The sequence below is a fragment of the Nyctereutes procyonoides genome, unplaced genomic scaffold, assembly GCF_905146905.1.
Source record: "Nyctereutes procyonoides isolate TBG_1078 unplaced genomic scaffold, NYPRO_anot_genome, whole genome shotgun sequence".
In the NCBI taxonomy this organism is placed as follows: domain Eukaryota; kingdom Metazoa; phylum Chordata; class Mammalia; order Carnivora; family Canidae; genus Nyctereutes; species Nyctereutes procyonoides.
This window is the reverse complement of record NW_026575020.1, coordinates 26,317,095-26,333,910: the sequence shown is the minus strand read 5'-3', so window position 1 is coordinate 26,333,910 and position 16,816 is coordinate 26,317,095. Positions and strand designations below refer to the sequence as shown.

Here is a 16,816-nt window from a genome sequence, read left to right as displayed (position 1 = left end):
CACAAGCCCCTCAAAAATACCCACCCCCAGCAATATGATAATGCTTTTCAATAGCATACCAAAAATCATTTACATGCCAATCTCCTATTAAAGTCTAAGCAGGTATATTTAATTAAAGAAGCCTAGTGTGCCAGAAATGGGGGTCAATAAAACTATAAAATCTTTATTTTAATGATGGGGTTAAAATTTTGTATATTTTCCTAAGTGTATGTGTCAATTATCAGTAATACAAAAACACCCATTGGATTATGTATAAAGTGAAACAAAGAAAATAAAATTCACTATCCGAAGCAGAATGAAGTAAGTCTTAAATTCTTACATACCCAAAATAGCAACAAAAATCTATTTCTAATATAGCTGGGTAAATACTATATCAAGAAATTACTCAAATGATTTCAGAAAATACATTGAAAAAAGATAATTTTCCCATACAGACTAATACATTCAGTTCTTAAATTTCCTATTCATAGAGCTCACTCTAGGCATCAATCTCAAATTGCATGTATGCTTGTGTTTTTAATTTTATTCACATATCATTGTCTTTTGTTATTAATTTATCATTAAAGATTATCCATTTTGGGATGCCTGGGTGGCTCAATGGTTGAGCATCTGCCTCTGGCTCAGGGCGTGACCCTGGAGTTCTGGGATCAAGTCCGACATCAGGCTCCTGCGAGGAGTCTGCTTCTCCCTCTGCCTGTCTCTGCCTTCTCTCTGTGTCTCTCATGAATAAATAAATAAAATCTTAAAAAAAAAAAAAAGATTATCCATTTTGAGGTAAATTGTGAAGTTAATTTGTGAAAACTGAGGATAGATGGATGTACTTTTCACCCTAATCACCCACTTTCCCTTATTAGAGTTACATGTGTGAAACATAGTTGGTTACCATCGGATGGTCCATAGCTATGGAACAAAATGACTTTCTGTCTGATGCCAGCAAACACAGATTAACTTTTAAATTCGTACAAGCTCCTATCATTGAACTAACTGCCCCAAACCAAAACTTATGTTATTTAAATACTGTGATATGAAAAAGTTAACCAGAGAGCAAATTTTTGATCCACATTTAAAATTTGAAGCTTTTGGTACAGCCTCAAGGTGACTTGCACCAAGGCAAAGCTCATTTTCATTTTCACCGCAAAACTAATACTGAAGAGAAAAATCTAGGAATTTATATCTCTGCAAGGGTCACAACAGGGCATTTTCATTTAAGCAATGCAAACAGTACATTCGATATATCATTTCAGAAAAGCCCTGGCCATCACAGCTTCTAACAGCAAGAAACACATTAAAGTCATGTTTCTTAGGCAAATGTTCAGAGATCGTGACATGGTTATCTTTAAAAGAAAAAAAAAATCTCCAGGAGATGCATGTGAAATTAAATACCTACAAGGGATCTCAAAAGGAGGAGTAAAGTGAAAGGTAGAATATTTTAAAAAATCTAGGGTTGTCATAATGCCTACGAATTTTCTAGATCTGCTCTATGTATTTAAATATTACAGAAGAGATGATCCCAAGTCTCATAGAGAAACTTTTCTGTTCATTATTACTTTTATAGTATCTGTCACTCAGAAATCTTCAAATTGAGATGGCAAGATTAACTATTGCCTCGCAAGCCTTATGAAACACAAAAATTGAGGATATGCTAGTGAAGCTTATCCTTGAAAAGGATAGAAGTATACGCTCACTTCAGACATTATTCCATTTGGAGTAAGTTCTTTTATTCCTCTCCTCCTCCTCTTTTTTTTTTTTCTCCTCCTCCTTTTTGCTGAAAATCCTATTCATCTCCTGAGACACATCTCTTGAGACATGGTTCAAGTTCACCTCTTGCACAGAGAGATGATCCATATTATTGCAGCCCACACACATTTTGCCAGTAGGAACAATTCCTGTAAAGTTTAACTGGATACATAAACACACCTCATAGATATTTATAATATTCTCTTGTTACATGCCAATTTCTTGAGGTCCTATTGCTTTTAATTTTTACATTCCACATAGTGCTTAATGACACTTAAGGTGTGTGTTAAATGTGATAATTGGCCATTCAGCCCACTAATAAAGTGCACAAATGGCATCAGAAACCTTCTGGAGAATCAAAAATGAAGCAGCTCACAGATGATAGTATCAGCTCTGTGCAAGTTCTCCAGCCATAGCCATATATTTCCCTAGCGGAGTCAGAAGTAAAGACTGGAAGTGAACCAGTGTCTGTCAAATAACCAAGAGGACCCAGGGAGTGTCACTTATCATTGATCATTAATGGGTTACAGTCTCCCTCTATGGCTAAGAGCACTGACAGAGTCAGATTGCCTGAATCTAAATCCCACTTACACTCCCTACTGTGTAAATTATTTAACCAATCTGACCCTCAGTTTCCCATATATGCAAAACAGGGATATTAATGATGTGTATTTCACGAGGTTGTGGCCAACATAAAGTGAGATCACGCAGTCCAGGGAAAGAGCTTCCTTAGCACGTTGCCTACGGTAATAAGAGCAATATTGATAGCTTATCTATAAAATGAGTGAGCTGACCTAAGTCATCCTTAAGTTCTCTTCTACTGCTCATATTCTACGGTCCTGTGACAACAGGGACCAGAATGTCGGAAAGGAGTCTACCTTCTAGCTGAACAGCTCTTCGCACCCGTAGAACAAAAATGACAGCCTCTGGGCAGCGCTTCCTGGACTATTAGCGGGACAAGAGGCTAAGCGGCCTGGGCCGTGTCCCGGTTACGGGGTGTCGCCTTCCACCTTCACGACCCCGCCCCTCAGGCCTGCAAGCACCGTCCGAATGCCTACTGAGTGCCGGACCCAGCCTCTGCCCTTGCAGGCCCACGTGGATAGGCAAGGAGCGGGGGGGGGGGGGGGGGGGGGAGTTACCACTTTACCACACTCACTTGTTCCTGCGGATCCAGTCCATGAGGGCGCGCACCTCGGGCACCTCGTCCAGGGCCGGGGGCTCGCCGGTGCTGAACTGGTCGGGGAAGCTGCGGTTGAGGTCACGGCCGCGGCTGTTGTCGCGACCACTGGCCCCGGGGGGGCCACTATCGCTGAGGCCGCAGTCGCCCTCTCGGGCGCGCTCAAAGCCGTCGGGGTTGAGGCTAGGCAGCACGTACACGTCGGTGGTGTTGAGCAGGCGGACGAGGCGCGGATCCCCGCGGCGGTAGCCAGCCGCCAGCTCGCGGGCCAGGTAGATCAGCACCTGGCGCGACACGGTCTCGTCGCCGTGCATGTTGCCCACCAGTTTCACCTGCGGCCGGCCGGGCAGCAGCGGCCCCGCCGCGTCGGGCCCCGCGTTGCCGTCAGGAGGCGGCGGCCCCAGGCCGGCCGTGAGGCGCAGCACCCACAGCGGCCGGCCCTCCACCGAGCTGCCGATGCTGAAGAGGCGGGCCAGGCCCGGGGGCCCAGCTGCCGCCGCCTCCCTCAGCGCCGAGCCCAGCTCCTCTTCGTGGTAGTAGCGACTGAACTGGCCTTCGTCCGCCTCGGCGCCTGCGCTCGTCGTCGTTGTCGTCGCCTCCGCCTTCTTGATGTGCGCTGCCCGGGCCGGGTTCTGCAGCAGCAGCAGCAGCAGCAGCAGCAGCAGGAACAGCAGAGGCGGGAGGCGCCCGGGCCGCCAGGGCGGCCGCGCGTCCCAGCCTCTCGCCATGTTCCAGCAGCTCGGCTCTACCCAGCTGGGCTCCTGCGGCTCGGTGCTCGGCGAGGCGGGGGCCCGCCGGATCCCCTCCGCGCCTAGCAACCCCCCTCCCGCCCTCCAGCCGCAGCCAATCGTGGACGGGCCTGCTGAGGCGTCACGTGGGGGGCGGGGCTTTCCCTTAAAGAAGCAGGTCCCTCTGGGCGTGCCTTTCTCCTGTCCCGGACGAGTTGGGTCACTCTCTTCCTTCCTTCCTTCGCTAAGTTTCCTCTCGCGCTCTTTTCCCTCCTCCCCGTTTCCTCTTCTGCGTTTGCTCCGCTTGTCCTCTACTCGCCCAATCTCTCTGTTAGGGCTTACTCGTTAAAGTCCCACCCACTTTTCTCTGAGTACTCTTACTAGCTCCCTTCCCTCCCATCTTTGTTGCAGCTTTCCCCACTGCGCTTTAACGCTTAGAACCGACAATCAATCGGAAGAATCAAAGGTTCCAAAGAATCAAAGGACTCAAAACAAAACAAAACAAAACAAAACGTTCCAAAGAATCTACGTTTAAAGAGCCAAAGGATGCCTTAGCCCTTTCCACCCTGCGCCCTTTCCCCTGGAGCCGCCCTGCCTTGGCTTGAGCCCAGCGCCGTGCAAGCCATTGAAGACAGTGGGACACTTCAAGCTCAGCTCACAAGGCAGTCCATTCCAGTGTTTAGTTTCTGTGTTGAAAGAAGGTGTCTCCTTTATGTTTAGCAGAAATGTGCTGTGTAGTAGATTCCCTTTGTGTATACATTAGTATAATCATGTATGATGTATATTGTCTTTTGATGTCACTCCAGGTTATTTAACTGTCACTAATTCTTGTGTGTGCTGGCTTCAGCCCTATGTAGGCAGATTTCATTTCATAGTTCGCTTTCTCACCTCTCACAACTCTCTTGAAAGATTTGTTTAACTTTGGCCCTAGAACGGCATTCTTAAATTTTTTTTGTTTGTTTTATTTATTTATGATAGGCACACAGTGAGAGAGAGAGAGAGGCAGAGACAGAGGCAGAGGGAGAAGCAGGCTCCATGCACCGGGAGCCCGACGTGGGATTCGATCCCGAGTCTCCAGGATCGAGCCCTGGGCCAAAGGCAGGCGCCAAACCGCTGCGCCACCCAGGGATCCCTAGAACGGCATTCTTAAAGCAGCAGGTATGACATTTCTGGAAACACTTGCTTGGTGACTGTAATTCCTGAACTCCTCCAGGTTTTGTCAAAGATGGCAAATAAGGTTTTCATCGTCTAGAGAAGAGGCCTTTTAAAATGGTTTTTAAAATAATCTTCAGTCACTTTAGCTTGAAGAAACACAAAACCTCAGAATTCTTTTATCAAGTGTGAAATTTTACCCATCTAATAACATAATCGCGGTAACTGTGATATTTCCTTCTTTCAGAGCCAGATATTTCAAGGCCCTTTCCCTGAACTATGATTGAACCCTACTATGACTAGTATAGAGTTAATTTATTTCTCTGTCGAATATTTACTGAGCAACTACTGTCTGCCAGAGCTAGATCCTGACAAAATAGAGACCAGATACAGTCTATGATAGAGACATTCAACCTGAAGGGGAAAAAAGGACAAGAGAAGCTGAAGGAGAAAAGAGGAATTCTGGGCAGAAGGAGGAGCAAACACAGAAAGCTGCAAGGCTTGAGAGCAAATAATGCAGGCACTGAGGACTGCATGCAGGTCAAGATTACTAATGTGAAGACACTCACAGGTTTGGAGGTGACCTGATAGGACACAAGCCAGCGAAGCAAGACCAGAACCTGAAAAGCCTCACAAACTAGGCTCTAGGGAGCATTTAATACAGAAGACCATGGAGAGCCACTGATGGATTTTAAACCATATGGATTTTAAATTTGAAAAATCCCCTTGATATGGAGCACCTGGATGGCTCAGTGGTTAAGCAGCTGCTTTTCGCTCACATCATGATTCTGGGGTCCTGGAATCAAGTCCTATATCAGGCTCCCCACAGGGAGCCTGCTTCTCCCTATGCCTATGTCTCTGCCTCTCTCTCATGAATAAGTAAATAGAATCTTAAAAGAAAAGAAAAATTCCCTTGACAGTAATAGAGAATAGAGCAGAAGGTCTAAGATTTGAGAGCAAGAAAGCCATAAGGAAGATACAATCCAAGAAGACATGATGAAGTTCTTAACCTTCAAAGGTGGTGCCAGTGGAAGCAGAGAGAAGGAAATGGGTTTGAAAGACTTTCAAGGGAGAAAGTATACAGAATCTGGTGACAGAGAAAGAGGATTATATGTTGACTCCCAAGTTACAGCCTAAGCAACTTGCAGGTGTTCACTGAGATACGGGACAGAAGAAAACATAGGCTCAGGTGAAGATCATGAGTATAGCAGTCACTGTGCTGGTCCTGTGAATGCCTCTTTCTCTTTCATGGCCCACTTAGTTTAATTCACATCATACACCACAGCTGCAACTCATCGGGAACAGAAGCCCCCCACTCTGTACAGAGACCACTTCCCCTTGGAGAGTGCTTAATCATCCAAATCAAAGAAGCCCCAGGGGACATGTTAACCTCTAATCAAATATTTCCTTTTCTACTATTTTCACACTCCTTTGAAACCTCTTCCTGCCACCTCACTCCTGCAACCTCACCTAGTGAGGCATCCTTGAAATGTAAATAAACAAGCTTGAGGGCAGTTAAACAATGTGATGTAACTTGAGCCAGGGCCCTCCCAGGAATCCTCAGACCTCTTTCTGGTCTAAGCACACAGTGCCAGTGGTTAGAAGTGAAATCTGACCCTGGTCACTGCTCACTGGAGGGGAAACCTCCAGCTATATACCTCTAGCTGTCCCAGAGAAGTCTTGAACCCTGTGACAGGTATCCCTCTCCTTCTCCCCCATAAGGAGAGTGTTGTTCTCACAAATGAGGGAACTCAGGAAAAGCTTGAATGTGAAAAGGCTTCCTGTTCATAGAAGCAGAACAGTAATGACCTGGACTTTCAAAAACAAGTCAGCTGTTGGATGGTCTTGTTGACTTTGGTAACCACTTTCTTTAAAGGACTTGCAGGTAATTAAAGCACAGCATAGACCATGAACTTGTAAATGTCACATTGTCTGGCATGAACACCCATACACTTACAAATTCAGTTTGATAAATGTTTATGGAGCACCCACTCTAGTGAAAGGCCTACCTTGCTGGGGGCAGGAGAACTGGAAGATGAATAGGAAAGTCTCCCCTCCCAGGAGGCCAGAGTCTAATGAGGGAGATAGAGCATAGACAGGACATGGTGTGTCTAGGGCCAGAGCTATGCAAAGGCACTGTGCTAAACCCTTTCTGTTGGCTGCTGCATTTAATTCTCACAACCATCCTGAAGTAGGTCCTATTATCATTCCTATTTCAAAAATAAAAAGACTGAGGCACAAGATCTCAGAACTGGCAAGCCACAGATCTAGGACTCAAACCCAGGGAGTTTAGCTTCAGAGTCTATATGTTTAATATCTGTAACAAAACTGCTTTTGTGCAGTCAATTAAAAACAACAACAACAACAACAAACCTGCTACTGGAACACAGGAAAAGGCAACTAATTGTGACAAGTCAGAGAAATTTTTACCAATGCTGTCAGATCATGAACAGAGTTCAAATCCTAGATCAACCATTTCCTAGCTGTATTAACTTGAGAAAGTTATTTCAGTTTTCTGATGATTAAATGAAATAATACATGTATAATATTTGTGTCATACTTTGCATATTACAAGCTTTCAGAAATCATTTTTTAAAATAATAAAAATAATTCTCAAACAGGAAAAAAAATTGGAGGAAGAGGCACTCCAGGCAGTGGGACCAGCAAGGATAAAAGGACAGAGGCAGGTTGTGAATGGTGGATAGAATATAAGATGTGTTGACAGATGCAGGAGTCATAGCTGTGAAGGCAGGATGGTGCCAGATGGTAAAAGGACTTCAGTACTATGTTGAGGGGGTTTTGCTTAACTGCACAGCAAATAGGAAACGTAGGGAGTTGCTTATGAGTGGAGTGGTATGGATTACATCTTTGTTCTAGCAAGAGAATTGCAGGGACAGTATGGGGCACACTAAAGAGCAGTTACCATCCAGACAGAAGCTGTCTGGCAAGCATTGCAAGGGCATAAAGGATAAGATAAATTAGAAAGATGTTTGGGTTGTTGGATTGGTGAGATTTCCCAATGGCTTGGGTAAGAGGGAAGAAGAAGAAGAGAGGGATGACTTCACAAGCTGGTGAGACTGACCAGATAGATAGCCTTGCCATTATCCAAGACAAGGAAGGCAGAAGACAAACTCTTCGAGATGAGGACTAAATTGAATTGACCATTCGATTTAGCAGCGCAGAGGTTCCTGGTGACCTTTGTAAGAGCAGTCATGGCAGAGTTGTGCAGGAAAAACCGGGATGGACTGGGTTCAAGAGAGACTAGAAGACAATGAAGTGGAGTTGGTGAAATAATTCTTTTGAAGAGTCCTGTTATAAAGGAGAGTAGAAAATTGGGACTAAACTGGAGTTGGGTGCAAGGCCAACGAGTTTTTTGGGTTTGGGTTTGTTTTTTGTTTTTAAGATGGGAGAAATAATAGGTTGTGTATTGATGGGAATGATCTACTAAAGAGGGAAAATCTGATAATGCATTAGAGAGGGTGGAGAATTGCTGGACCCATTGGATCTAATCCATCAGTGGAAGGGCTTAGGTAGGAGCCAGACACTTTACCTTAGTAACGCAGAATATATGGGCATAGGCACAAGTAAGTGGGTAGGTAAGGTGATGAGAGCCAGTGGATATTCTCTGATTGCTTCTGTTTTCTTAATGAAATGGAAAATAAGGCCATCAGCTGAGACTAAGGATGCTATAGTGGGTGTCAGAAGTTTGAGAAAAGAAAGGTGTGAAATAATCATCTCAAAGACTGGGAGAGAAAAATGGAGGGTAATAATAGTTTACAATCATTGATACTTAATAGGGACTGGCTGTTTTTTTATCACGGCCTTTATACCTGAAAGCTAATGTGACATGGAACAGAAGGGTTTGTTTGATTGATTGATTGATTGATTGATGAGATCATCTGGGAGCCTGAAAAGTGTAGTTAGAGTTCAAAGAATTGGGTTCTGAAAAGCCAGCTTGAGAGGATGGAGGGTTCCTGAGAAGATAAACATAGACAAGGGAAAGGTTGGATCACAGTTAAATTCTCCATTTCACTTTAATTTTGCTCCATGCCCAGGTCCCCCTAGTGTTGACTCACTCAGGTAAGTGACCACGTGCTCTTGGTTACCTCTGCAAAAGAATGTCAAATCCTAGCAGCTTGCAGCCCAGGAAACACTAGTAAGAGATGAAATCATCTCATTCTGACCAAAAGCAACCATCTGAAAGCAAATTTGAGATTTGAAAGAAAGGTATCATGTCAATGCAGTTTGCATACTAATAACATAATGTGCTTTTATGTATATTATTCATGCTCACAACAACTCTGATGAGTAGGTAGCAGGGTAGCCTAAAATTTTCTAGTTTTCAGCTGCTACTAAACAGCTCAGACAAGTTCTGTAGCTAGACACACAGCAGAGCTGGGAACTCCAGCCCAATCTGCAAAATCTTTCCAGAGTTCCTGCCCTCACACCCTGAGGCTCATTGCACTTAACTCACACTGAGCTGTCAGTACATGGTGTGCACATCTAACTTGCAATGAAAAAGACTGAAAGAAATAAGCAACCAAACCTAAAACAGAAGTAGAAGTGTATGTTGGTGAACACCCCTTAAAGAATATAGAAATAATTTTAAGGGGTTAACAAAGAAATGAAATGCCTTTTTCAGGTAACCAGACACATGGTTAGTGCCTGTAGAGGAAGAAACTGAAGACTAGGGATGCCTGGGTGGCTCAGAGGTTTAGCGCCTCCCTTCGGCCCAGGGCATGATCCTGGAGTCCCAGGATCAAATCCCCCACATCAGGCTCTCTGCATGGAGCCTGCTTCACCCTCTGCCTGTGTCTGTCTCTCTCTCTGTGTCTCTCATGAATAAATAAATAAAATCTTAAAAAAAAAAAGAAAAGAAAATGAAGAATAAACTGAAGGCCATAGAGACTTAAAGAAGAATTAGAGAAACTGACAAAAAGTTGTGTATAGGAGATGAGAATGATGAAAACATGAAGCAATATTCAATTAGAATTTTCATAAGTTTGCTGATGTGTTCCAAGCAGCACAACACAAAAACAGTTTGATTTCTGAAGAGGAATTCTTAAATATAAAATGAAGCCTCAAGATGGGTGAAGTAAGGAAATTTTCCAGAGAAGATTTGACCACGTCTTGTAGGTGCTGTTGGATCCTTGCCCAGATCCTCTTTACCAAACCAGCCTACCCATCCCCTAACAGCTGCTATACCTGCACCCTTTTCTGGAAGGTTCTCCTTAGCTAACAGGAGATGCTTTATCCAGAAATCCCTGCCAAGTTGCACACACTGCCTGTATGCGCCTCCCTGCTCCTCACTCCACTCCCCAACCAGGGTCATGACAGATGCAGGGTCCCTTGCCTCTGGATGGGACAAACTTTGCAGCAATTTATGATCCAAAGCTTTCTGTGGAATCAGGCTGAAGTAAGAGTCCTTTCATCTTTACTTAGCTTCTTCCCCTATCTTGCTTCCTTTAATCCCTTACAGGTTTCTCCTGAGGGCACTTCCAATGAATCATTCATCCAAGAATGTCTCAGACTGTGCTTCTAGAAAACCTGCTTTAAGACAGCCAGATAGGGTGTAACTCCACAGTACTTCTCTCTATGGGTTAGATAGGATACATTTTGTTTTTTGCTTTTGTTGTTGTTTGGTTTTTTTGTTTTTGTCTTTATAGAGTTTGCTCTTACTTTCTTGGAGTCTGTTTCTTTCCAGGGCAAAGAGAAATGAAAGATGTTGATTGAAATCTCTTTCAAAATTTACCCTTGGTTAAGCAGGCCTGTTCTTTAAATTTTAGTTAGTTAGGCCTGTTTCTAGGGCATATATATACTGTTGCCCAACCACAATGCCACTGACAGTGATTTTGATCTGCGTTTCCAAAAAATTCACTATTAACCAGCACCAAATGGACAGCCGTTCTATTCTCACAAGGCAGAGAGGGAGGTAAGCAAGTATCAAATACTTTCAGTTATACATATCAGAAAACCCGACTCATTTAACTTGAATAATAAATGGAATTTGTTGGCTCATAAAACTAAGAAGTCCAAAGGAGAAGCCTGGATTCAGGCATAGCTTTACCTTATGACTAAATGGTCACCAAGCACCTGTCTTCTACAATGTTCATTTTATTCTAAGTTTGTCTCCCTTTGAGGTCTCAAGGGGGCTGCCTGAAGCTCCCAAAACCACATGCTTTCTCATTTATTCTCAGCAAGAAACAAAGGATGTCCTTGTCCTATTAATATTGCTGAGTTTCACTTAGATTGGATCAGCTTAGGTCACATGCTCACCCCTGAACCAGTCACTGCTGGAGAGATGGAGTCTACTGATTGGCTTAGTGTAGACTATGAACTCCATGGCTTTGGCTCGGGATGGAATCTGATCCCAGGAACTACATGGATCCCCAGATGGAAGTCAGAGCCTCTAGCAAAAAGTAAGTGGAGAATGGAAGCTGGGAAGACAACCAATCTATATCAACCTGTGTCACCATACTAACGACAGAACATTTTATCCATTCAACATTTGTAAGGTATATATCCATGTGCCCCGTACTGGGGTCTGGGAGTTACCTAACCTTGTATGAGACAAAAGGAAGAAGAAAAGAAGAAGGAAGCAGAAGTCCTGCAATGCAGTGAAATAAGAACAGAGAGGAATAAGTAAGAAATACGTGAATAAATACGTACACAGTGCTGGTAACTAACACCCATGTGGGCATTAGAGCTTACAGTATGCTTTTTATACAGTTTGTCTTGCTCATCCTCACAACTTGAAGAGAAACAATTGTCCACATTTCTGGCTGTCCAGTATCCAGACCCCCTCCCTACTTTTAGGGAATCTTCCACCTCATGAGTCTTGGTGGGATGTGAGACTTTCTCCCACTATACAGGCTGAAAATGCCAGGTGCTTGCTTTCTCGGGTCATGGGCACACAGCCTGGGTTTGGCCAAGCAGATGGACCTGAGAGCAACTTTGAATTGTGACACAAAGAGGCAGAGACTGTTGGAAATTCATTTTGATTGTAGTGGAGTATGAGTGGTAACAACCTATAGTTGTGACAGAGCAAACAGGACACCCCACTCTGAGCACCAGAGGTAGTGGCAGGATAAGCTGCTGCAGATGGTACTTGGTGACGGTAGGAACAATGTCCTAAATTCTGCCACTTGCCTTAGGGCATTGTTACTCTCCAGGTAGCATCTTGGATTTTCCAGTCCTCCTAACAATTCCGTGAACCAACCAATATCCTTTTAATAAACTCATCTTAAACCAGAATCTATTTCGGTGGCTGCAACTTTCTGAAATACAGCCCTTGTGGTCAGTTTTTTTTTTTTTAAAGATTTTATGTATTTATTTGAGAAAGTGACCACATGAATAGTGAGGAGGAGCAAAGGGAGAGGGAGAGACAGGCTCCTCGCTGAGCAAAGAGCCTGATGATGTGGGACTCAATCCCAGGACCTTGAGGTCATGACCTGAGCCCAAGGCAGATGCTTAGCCAATTGAGCCACCCAGGTGCCCTGGGGTCAGTTTTATCATCCTTATTTTTCGGGTGAAAATACAGGCTCTGAGAGGTTCAGTAACTGATGCTGAGGATCACCCTATCTTCCAGCTAGTTTGTTCAGTACAAGCCTCATTCATAGGTAATGAGAGAAACTGGGAAAGACTCCTTCATTCCCCAAATAGTCCTTCCCTTTCCCCCATATGTCTAGTGCCTGAAATGTGCCTTTAAGAGAGGAGTTCCTCAGAGTCTTAAAGGATTTTTCCTCAATTCAAAGGCATGCATGTCAGGGATCTTGTGATCTTAGCTGAGACCAGGGATGGGGAGGGAATGGTGGGGATTCTTAGGACTTAACTAACAGCTGCTTGAGAGCTGGGCTCATGAGAGTAGGATATAAGTGGGTGGAACAGGAGAAGGAGAAAAATCCTTAAAAAAGAATAGGGTTGCCATGTGACTGGAGCCAAAAACAGACTTTGCCCCCATATTTCTATAGAGGATCTTTGGCTTGGCTGGCTGCTTAGTCTGCCAGGGTAAAGAGTGGAGATGTCAGCAAAGGAAGCCCCGGGAAAGACAGAATTGTTCTATGCTCGTGGTTCTCAACTCTGGTTACCCTTGAGAATCCCCGAGGGAACTTTTACAAAACACAAATGCAAGGGGAATGGCTGCTTGCCAGGGACAGGGTTTCTTTTTGGGGTGATGAAAATATGGTGGAATTAGGTAAAGCTGATGGTAGCATAAACATTGTGAATGTACTAAATGGCATTGAATTGTGCACTTTAGGGGACCTGGGTGACTCAGTTAAGCCTCTGATTTCACCTCAGGTCATGCCCTCAGTGCCCTGGGATTGGCCTGTCAAGCTCCCTACTCATTAGGGAGTTTGCTCTTCCTTCTCCTCTCCCTCACCTTTCCCCTCTCTCTGCTCATGTTCTTTCTTTCTCTCTCAAGCAAATAAATAAAATCTTAAAAAAAAAAAAAAAAAGAATCGTGCACTTTAAAATGATTAATTTTAGGGGCATCTGCATGGCTTAGTCTATTAAGCATCCGACTATTGATCTCAGCTCAGGTCTTGATCTCAGTGAGTTCAGGCCCTGTATTGGGCTCTATGCTGGGCGGGGAGCCTACTTAAAAAGAAATAAACTAAATGGTGAGTTTTAGATTATATGAATTGTGCCTCAGTTAAAATTTAAAAAAGATACTAGCACTCTGCATCCCTTAAGAGGGGAGAGGGTAATAAAGGGCATGTATGAGGGTAGAGAATCTCAGAGAAAAAAGGAAAATTGGAGGAAGCTCTTAAAAAGCGAGACTTTAGGAGAAAGTGTGTTCTGTAATGGTAAGGTAAATCCTAAAGCAAAATATAAAGTTAACAGTACTTAACTTTTCAAGACTTTTATGGGAATGGGATTTGGATTTTTTTTTTTTTTTATGTAATTCTGTGCTGAGACAGAACCAAAGGTAGCCTAGTTTTATTTGGGTTATACCTTATACCTATTTTACAGGTTTGCCCAAGGCTGGCCCTTGATTCCAGCCACATATTCAAATGGGACCAAGTGCTCTCTTGCCCAGATGTGGTAAGGAATGCCCAGATCCAAAGACATTCTCCAAAAAAAAGAGCAAGTAACTGAGATTGTGCACTCTTGCATAAAGACCTCAGAGTACAATTCACACCCCCTAACCAGATTAGTTTAGTTACCAGGGATGCTCTGGCAGCCAGCAATTTCAGCCTCTAATTTTGATGAAAATACTTGCCGAGACTGAATTGGCATAAGCAACGCACATTCACACCCAGCCAGCTGGACTCCATCTCAAGAGTACATGATAAAGCTCCAGAAGGTGAAGAGATTGATGCTATTTATGGGAACAATCTGCAGTCATCTTTCCGTTATAGGTCTGGGTGGAAATAGTACAAGGGAATATAGGAGTTATAAGGAGAAAGCAGCTACTGAAATGCTGCAAGCCCACACAAGGAGCCAAAGCTCCCAGGATAGCCTGAGTGCGAGGGACACAGAACAAGGCAGTGGGTTTGCAAAATGACCCTTGTAAGAAGTAATTACTAGCTCATTTGCTTACTAAAGAAGGGAAACACTTTTCACAGCACCCAGAGAAAGACCAGACAATGAAGACAGATAAAAAAAGAGTGAACTGATGCAGTCAAAGATAAAACAGAATGAGTGGAAATTATAGCAAAACTCTAAGGGCACCAGAGCAGATGTTCCCATCGGGTTCTCAAATGTTGCTTCCCAACACCACCCCACCCCTCACTCTCATCTTTGCCTCCTTCTAGTACTTCGTTGTGTTCTGCAGGTATTCCATCCATTTATTAGTTCATCTAACATATCTTGACTAAGCACGGTCTCTATTGCCAGACTCAGTCAAGGCTCTGGATATACAGAAGTGAAGAAAACACAGTTAAAACCAGATTAAGAAAACCATCAGAGGTCTTTTTTTTTTAATTTTTTATTTATTTATGATACTCACAGAGGGAGAGAGAGAGAGAGGCGCAGAGACATAGGCAGAGGGAGAAGCAGGCTCCATGCACCGGGAGCCCGATGTGGGATTCGATCCGGGGTCTCCAGGATCGCGCCCTGGGCCAAAGGCAGGCGCCAAACCGCTGCGCCACCCAGGGATTCCCCCATCAGAGGTCTTAAGTGCCGAAGAGATTATAGTTTCTCCTTCCCAAAAGATAATTCACAATAAAATTTTATTTTTCAGAACGCCACAAACCTTACATATGTGCTCAAATTAAAATAGCTTCTTTCCAGATTTAAGGATTACAAAATTCTGGTTACATTAATTAAAGATGAATATTTGTCTTGCTTTCGCTTTGGTGTTCCTACCCCACTGGTGTCTTAAGGGGTCCCAGCTTTGGACATTGTCTCTTCCCTTTATTTTTTTTTAAGATTTTATTTATTTATTCATGAGAGACACACAGAAAGAGAGAGAGGCAGAGACACAGGCAGAAGGAGAAGCAGGCTCCATGCAAGGAGCCCAACATGGGACTCAATTCTGGGTTTCCAGGATCAGGCCCCGGGCTGAAGGTGATGCTAAACCACTGAGCCACCCGGGCTGCCCTGTCTCTGCCCTTTAAAAGCTCATGGGAGGGGGCACCTGGGTGGCTCAGTAGTTGAGCGTCTTTCTTGACTCAGGTCATGATCCTGGGGTCCTGGGATGGAGTCAGGCATCAGGCTCCCTGGAGGGAGCCTGCTTTTCCCTCTGCCTATGTCTCTGCCCCTCTCTCTGTGTGTCTCATGAGTAAATGAATAAAATCTTTATAAATAAATAAATAAATGCTCATGGGAGGACGCCTCTTGCTTTTCTGGCTGCCACAACTACTTTTCTCGTTCCCAATTTCTGGTAGTCATCATGGTTGTTAATGAGTGAAAGGAAGAGGGGGGTGGCAACAAGGGAGGAATTGGTATTCTGGAAAAAGAACCAGTCTGCTTGTTGACAAAATCCCACAAAATCATTGGTCTCTCATATCAGGATGCCGAATGAACTTTTGGTGGTTGTTGCTTCAAGGTGTGGAGGAGGTTTTGAGAACAACAACATATTAGGGAGACAGAATGGCTTCCATCTTCTAAATCATTTTGTACTTTTACCGCTATCTAGAAATATAGAAACTGGGAGGTTATATGACCCCAATCATAAAGATATGGCTTCAGCAAATGTGGCCTTCTTTACCATAGCCTTGAGCGCTAGAAATACAGGTTACTTCTTGAAGCTGAACACAGGCACCAGTGTAGCCCAGAGACTAATGCTTGGGGATAATGTTAAACCAAGCAGAACTTGGTAGATAGCAGGCCCAGCAAAAAGTAGTATAGGAATGGGTAAAGGCCAGGAAGGAAAAGAGAGTTCCTGAGGTAGCTTCTAAGAGCTAAAATAATTAGATTTGGAGCCTGGGAATTGCAGAAAAAGAAAGTTTCCAATGCTAAAAAGCTGGACAACGGGAGAGGAAATAAAAGTCAATGATTTACTGACGAGAGTTGGCTCCAAAGGCAAGATGAAGTAGCCAAAGAAAAATATAGGAAGAGAATGTTGACATGTTAGCAAGGTGGGGTAGGTTGTTAAGAGGCCTAGATGGCATTTTGGCTACTGGACCCAACAGTATGTTGTTCACATGGAAGTCCCCTCCCAGTTCCTCAGTAAGCCTGAGAGATCATAGAGGAATTTGTCCATGCATGATCGGAAAAACTCAGAGCTGAAAGATGTACCAGTTAAGTGAGATTAGAAGTGCCTAAAATATCTGACTTGTGGTTGTCAAGTGAAGAACAAGGGTTCCAGGACTTTTGGATCTCATGGAAATATAAACTTTTTTTTTCTTTTTTGAGACAGCCTGTGCGCACAAGAAGGGGAAGGAGCAGAAGGAGAGGGAGAAGCAGACTCCCGGCTGAGCAGGGAGCCCATTGCAGGGCTTGATCCCAGGGCAGGATCCCTGAGGTCATGACTTGAGCAGAAGGCAGATGCTTAACTGACTGAGCCACCCAGGCATCTAGCAATATAAACATTCTTAAAAATTAAGATGAATATATAGACGTGTATTGTTTTACC

General features: G+C 43.9%; 1 protein-coding gene across 1 annotated transcript in view; it reads right to left on the bottom strand.

The window, feature by feature from the left end:
• The window catches only part of CPD (carboxypeptidase D), a 79,798-nt gene extending 76,094 nt beyond the window's left edge, over positions 1 to 3,704 (bottom strand). The window contains exon 1 of the mRNA XM_055325597.1: positions 2,894 to 3,704. Coding sequence (XP_055181572.1) covers positions 2,894 to 3,642 — 749 coding nt within the window. The 5' untranslated portion in view covers positions 3,643 to 3,704. The remainder of the gene's footprint in view (positions 1 to 2,893) is intronic.
• Positions 3,705 to 16,816: the final 13,112 nt, after the last annotated feature.